The sequence below is a fragment of the Mustela nigripes genome, chromosome 5 (genome assembly GCF_022355385.1).
Source record: "Mustela nigripes isolate SB6536 chromosome 5, MUSNIG.SB6536, whole genome shotgun sequence".
NCBI lineage: Eukaryota > Metazoa > Chordata > Mammalia > Carnivora > Mustelidae > Mustela > Mustela nigripes.
The window spans coordinates 69,223,187-69,229,919 of NC_081561.1; the positions used below are offsets into that span (position 1 = coordinate 69,223,187).

Sequence of the window (6,733 nt, forward strand, 5' to 3'; positions counted from 1 at the left end):
ATCTTTATATATATATACCATATATATCTATTATCTTTATATATATATACCATATATATATGTATATATATGTATATATACATATATATATATACACACACACACACACACACAAAAATTACATAGATAGATATCTTATTCAAATTCACTCAAATTTATATACAAAGGTCTGCTATTTATTCAGAACCGAAGCATTATAGCTATACCTCACTGACATGATTAAAATAATTGATAGTACGATATAGATGAAATGCCTGTAGATTAGCATAAATCAAGTGGCTCTCTGGAGCCTAGGGATAGAGGTGACCTGTTTGGACAACACGGCAACCTTCGGTCCCTGCCAGCAGTGGAGCTGCTCTTCGGCTATAGCAGAAGAGGAACAGTTGTAACAATGACCCCTTCTGGATCACCTACTTACTAATAGCATGTGTTGGAGTATTGCTGAAGGGCATATCCAGATTACTGGGAGAGAAGAAAGTCTGTTCAAACTGCCATTCTACACTGCTGACCTGACTATAAGCCATAAATTCTGAAAACTGGATCTGGCCATCTTAGCCAGCTGTCCTTTTCACTAAGCTTTCTGCCTCTAGGAACTACTACCTTTTCCAACACAGGCAGCATAAAATGGGGTAGAATTTCTTGAAAAGTATTTCTTTTACTGAATGCAAAGTATCTTATTAGACATTAGTGGGGTAAGAAAAGAGGTAAAGAAAATTTGCTCTTTTTTTTCCTCAAGTGTTTCCATATCCATCATCCTGGGATCCTGATAAGATATGGAGGGTATAGTGAGGAAACAGCCTCAGCAAGGTTTTAGTAATGTCAGAAACTATCAACTCCACACTACATATTTGCAACTGTTAAACCAATATTACCATCATGGTCATCAGCATCTTACCCCTTGTTTACCAAACCTGACCTAAGAAGTCTTAAAAGACAGATGCTGTCTTGCCCGTGTCTGGATCTCCCAAAGGTACCAACAAGGTGACATACAGTCAGGGACCAATATCCACTTGATGGCAGGTATAGTTATATCACTCACAAACGAAACTCAGCGGGGAGGAGGGAGAAAAACTCCTATCCAGGCAGAACACCTGTTAAGGAGCATTCCTAAAGTTGTGGTAAGCCTTGATGCAGCACCTACATTTTCTGGATGAAAACTGCCCAGCAGAACAAAAGATGAGCAGTTGCTAAGGTTTTGCTTACAGTTTTTTTTTTTTAAAGACTTTATTTATTTATTTGACACATAGAAAGAGAGAGAGAAGACAAGCAGGCAGACAGGCAGGCAGAGAGAGAGGGGGAAGCAGGCTCCCTGCTAAGCAGAGAACCCGATGCGGGACTCAATCCCAGGACCCTGAGATCATGACCTGAGCCAAAGGCAGAGGCTTAACCCACCGAGCCACTCAGGCGCCCTTTGCTTACAGTTTTTATGAAGTTCTACTACTTGATAGGAGAGTAATGTAAATATGTGCAAGGACTCTAAAGAAATGAAACTGATTCCAATTCTAAGCTAAAAAAATTAAATTTGAAATAATATTAATAAGAGGCAACACCTCCTAAGTGCTTACTATCTTACTAAGCACTGTGTTGTAAATGGTTTATCTCATTTAATTCTTATGGTGATGGTGTGAAGTGTATTATTATCCCCCGCCACTCCTGCATCGTGCAGGTGGGTAAATTGAGGGGAAGTAACTCATCGGCAGTGACACATTAAGCAGTGGATCAAGAATTCACACCCAACCAAGCTGACTTCAGGGCCCACACTCTCATATGCCTCTCTGAAGGAAGAGTAAGAACTCTCTGGATACTATCTTCTTAGTTCTAAGGGATGCTTTTCTCTATTTTCTGAGGCGATGTAAATATTTGCTCTGCTCTCTGAGAATGGAAGACCACAGAGCCTTTGGAAATTTGTAGGTCACAGAGAATTGCTTTGTTGCTATACATGAGAGTTCAAACACCTACCAATAAAAGAACTGTGCATCTTAACTTTAATAGGTTGAATTGTGATCCCAAAAAGATATATGGAAGTCCTAACCTCTTGTACCTCAGAACTTATTTGGAAATAGGGTCAGTGAAGATATAATTAGTTAAGAGGAGGTCATACTGGAATAGGGTGAACCCCTAGTCCTACGGGAAGGATATCCTCCTATGAAGACATGAAGACCCAGGAAGAAAGCCACTGACCACCGAGGAGGAAACTGAAATGTGCCACGAGCCACGGAAGACCTGGGGCTACCAGGGACTGGAAAAGGCTAGGAAGGATCTGCCCTCTTAGGTTTCAAAGGGAGAATGGCCCTTGATTTTGAACTTTCAGCCTCCAGTCTGTGAGAAAGTAAATTCCTATTGTTTTAAGCCACTTAGATTTAGTACAAAGCCCTGCAAAACTAATACACTTGGTAGCAAAGTCCTGCGAAACTAATACACTCCATACAAGGTGATATTTACAATAAACCTTAAGCAAAGTAACTAAATATTTTTACCTTGGTGATGTTTAGATTACAGTAGGTATTCTAAAATTACCTCAACATTTAACAGAGCATCTTTGGTCTCCTTCAGCCTGCCTTTAGTCAGGTCAAGCTCATTCTGAAGTCTCCCCTGGGTGTCCTGAAGACTAGCAATGAGGCCTTCTGCCGAGCCAAGGCCTTGTTCACTTTTCCTCACCAGATCTTGGAGACGGCCAATCTGCAAGGACATACAGCACTTTAATATACTTCACTGTTATAGACCAGCAAAACAGCCACGTTTGTTTTCTTAGTCTTTTCTTTAGTGGTAATTTTACTGAATGGATCTTTTTTGATGAATTTGGAAGAAGCATTCAAATAATATGATAGCTTTCATCTGTTCCCCCCCATCAAAGACCTCCATATTTATGATTTCCCTCTTTCATGACAATCATGTGAATAAATGGATGATTCAAGCCCCCATTTTAACAAAGAGAATTCCTAGTTCCATCAAATAATCAAATCCCTACAAAAAGAAACTAGAACAAGATGAAAATTATATCAAAGACAAAGGAAAAAATATTATTTTAGATAAAAGTATTTTTAAAACTGCTTTTTAAAATGGAATCACTTATACTTCATTTGAGCCCAGTTTTCCTGCTGGTTATAAAGGCGACTGATTTAGGTCAATATTGATGAGCTGCAAAATGCACATTACAATAAGTTGTGATTTCTTCATTTCCATACAAAATTTCCTCATGAAATTGTTAAGAGTTGAATTTATAGGGGGCGCCTGGGTGGCTCAACATAAGTGTCTGCCTTCGGCTCAGGTCATGATCCCAGGGTCCTGGGATCTAGCCCTGCATCAGGTTCCCTGCTCGGCGGGGAGGCTGTTTCTCCCTCTCCCCTTCCTCCTGCTTGTGTTCCCTCTCTTGCTGTGTGTCTCTCTGTCAAATAAATGAAAAATCTTTAAAAAGAAAAAAAAAAGTTGAATTTATACATTCTTGAAATTAGGAGCTAATATGACAATTTGTTGATTAGGCAGATTCATATCTTCAAGTTATGAGAACTAAAACCAATATGTGAAATACTTTATCTAGGAAAGTGCTATGTAGTAAAAATCTCCTTTTTATAAAACAGCCAAATTTATCAAAACCCTATAGAAATGAAAACTTGTAATTTTAAAATAACACCTGAATATTTCTCATTGTAAATACAGGCATCACATGGAAAACTGCAAACATTCTCTTTCAGCCTCCTCTCAAATGACCACCCCTTTCTTGTCCCCTTTCTATGCAGATGTTTATATACTAAACAATTCTGGTGATGGTAACATTTTATCTTGTTACTATCTTTAAATGGATGCCAGCCTGATACATTGAGCTGGAAAGAGTCCAATTTTTTTGTGCTCAGAAATATTTTCAGTTAAAATTTATCTGTTTCTCAAAATTTTAATAAAGTCCTCCATTAAAATCCTCTGGGCCTAGTGCCTCTCTAGATACATGTTGGGAGTATTTATTTCATGGTTTTAAGTGGCTCTATCAGGTTGATCAACTACTTTGAGTCATTCTAGAAATTTAAAATATTATACAAAGACATCTTTTTTCCCTAATTTAAAAAATGTAATAGCATATTTACATTTAATATTCATTTACCATGTCTTAGAATTTTTTTTTGTCCCTGAATTTATGCCCCCTTTCTTTAGTCTATCTAGCTTATTTGTATCTTCCCTGCTTTTTATATTGCTCTGGCTTGCCATAAATGTGTCACACGGGTGAATGAATACTATAAGGAAGGTGTAACAGAGTTAAGGAGTATTGAACCTGGGGCTCTGCCAGCTCAGTCTGTGGACCCTTGGAGTTTGAGCCCTACGTTAGGGGTATACTTAAAAAAAAGAGTACTGAACTTAGGCAAAAAATCGAGTTTCAAGTTCTTGGTCTGCCACTATAAAGTAAGAATAATGACACCTACCTCACAGTTATTATAACATTTAAACTCAAGGATATACGGGAAAAGATTCTTTAATTAGAAAGCAACATGCAAATACCAAGCACCAGTCAGTCAGTAAGGGGGGGGACGACCAAATGTATCAACATGGAGAAAAATCTTGTTCCACAATCCAGGTAATTTTCAAATGAATAAGATTATATGTACAAATGGAATACATGAAAAAACTTATAAAGAACAGTATTCTAGCTATTACACAAAGAATTAAAAGAGAAAGTCTGTTTAAGAAACTAAGTAGAGACACAAAAGAAAAAAAACTTTAACATGCTGCACAATTAAACATAATAAGCAAATAATAAGTAATGAACACAACCAATTAAACTTTGTTTTCTAAAACATAATGAAAGTGGATATGTAAAGGAACACATCTGTTGTCATATCAAAATCTCTTTTTGCCATGTGCATCATCTACCTTTCTTCTCTCTGGGTCCATGTCAACTCAAACCCAGGAATGAAAGTGGCATTTCCTTGAAGCATAAACCAGTTCGGTAATCTCATTCTGTTGGTCATGAGGACTGGATCAGAGGCAGGCACATGTAAAAGTTCATCTTTACACAATGATCTCCAGACTTTTAAAGGGGTTCCTAAAAAAGGTCTTTTTCCAGTTGCACATATAACCTAAGAAAATGTATGACTGAAACAGGAAGTCAACACTTCTAAACTGTTCTTTGTTCCAAAGAACAAATCCAACTGGAGAAAAAGAGAAGCTGAGTTCCAGTGTAAACAACTTCAGTTCTGAATCTGGTCATGCCTGATGCTAACATTCCCCCTGACTTTTCCAGTCAACATGATTCAAAAAATTTCCTTAGGCTAGGTTTGAGCTGGGATTTCTGCCACTTGCAATAGAGATCAATCCTCTGACTCCTCCTAACACTGAAGGAATACAGTATAGAGAAACCTCTTCCTTGGAATATTCATTCATGCATGCTCTTCTCTGATCCAATCTTCTTGCAGTGCCTGTGTCACTTTTTTATAAATTACAAATACAGACATGAGTATAAGCCCCAAGACCAAGCAAGCTTCCACTTATTTGTACTCAGCATCCTACATATAGCTGTCCAGTTTTCTCAGCACCACTTATTGAAGAGACTGTCTTTTTTCCACTGTATATTTTCTCCCATTTTGTTGAAGATTAATTGACCATAGAGTTGAGGGTCCATATCTGGGCTCTCTACTCTGTTCCACTGGTCTATGTGTCTGTTTTAATGCCAGTACCATGCTGTCTCAGCGATCACAGCTTTGTAGTAAAGCTTGAAATCAGGTAACGTGATGCCCCCAGCTTTATTTTTGTTTTTCAACATTTCCTTAGTGATTCGGGGTCCCTTCTGATTCCATACAAATTTTTGGATTATTTGCTCCAGCTCTTTGAAGAATACCGGTGGAATTTTGATCGGAATGGCATTAAAAGTATAGATTGCTCTAGGCAGTATAGACATTTTAACAATGTTTATTCTTCCGATCCAAGAGCATGGAACGGTCTTCCATCTTTTTGTGTCTTCTTCAATTTCTTGTATTCAGTACCTCCAAATTCTTCGTGTTTCTCTTAAAATAAAACTCAAAAATCTTTCAAGGGGTTACAAGGCCTCTGAGGCATAGACCCTGCCTCAGTCTCCAGCTTTTTCTTGCCAACTCCCTTCCTCGGTCTTTACGCTCCTTGGGTTAAGAACTGAATTCTGAAATCACACTGCCAGGATTAGAATTCTGGCTTTACCCACTTACTATGTGACTTTGGAAAGTTCCGCAGCTTTTTTGTGACTTGATATCTAGTAATTACAGCATGGGGTTATTGAGAGAATTAAAGGAACAAAGAGTATAAAGGAGAGACTATATAAAACAACACCTGGAACATCGTAAGAACTAAATAAATATGAGTTATTATTATAGTTGTGATAACAGTCCCACCCACACTGTGCCTCAGGGCCTTTGCAGATCCTTTCCTCAGTTCATTCCTGTTTATCAGCAACATTTTGTAATATTTGTCAGACTTGTTGTTTCTAAATTTCACCTATAAACAATGATGAAATTTTGTCAATAATATTTAATTATTTGCTTCAGTTAAATACAGTGAAATTCAGGAGTCAAAGGACATGCTCATGTTTAAGACTTTTAATAGTGCTAAATTCTTTCCAAAAAAATTATATGATTTTCTATTCCCATCAGCAACTTTTTGTGCTTATTTCTTTGCCCTTATCAACACTTCATGGTTTCAATTTTTATCATTAATTTTATGGTAATGGGAATGACATCTCATTAATTTCATTTCCTGTTTTTATTTATTTTTTTTTTTT

At 37.4% G+C, this 6,733-nt stretch overlaps 1 protein-coding gene across 6 annotated transcripts in view; it reads right to left on the reverse strand.

Moving 5' to 3' along the window:
* The window catches only part of FAM184A (family with sequence similarity 184 member A), a 116,467-nt gene that overhangs the window by 44,303 nt on the left and 65,431 nt on the right, over positions 1–6,733 (reverse strand). For all 6 annotated transcript variants that reach the window (XR_009404455.1, XM_059400631.1, XM_059400629.1 and 3 more), the window contains exon 7: positions 2,518–2,679. Coding sequence is in view for 5 of the 6 variants with exons in the window: in XM_059400631.1 (XP_059256614.1) it covers positions 2,518–2,679 (162 nt within the window). In the remaining variant the exon portion in view is untranslated. The remainder of the gene's footprint in view (positions 1–2,517; positions 2,680–6,733) is intronic.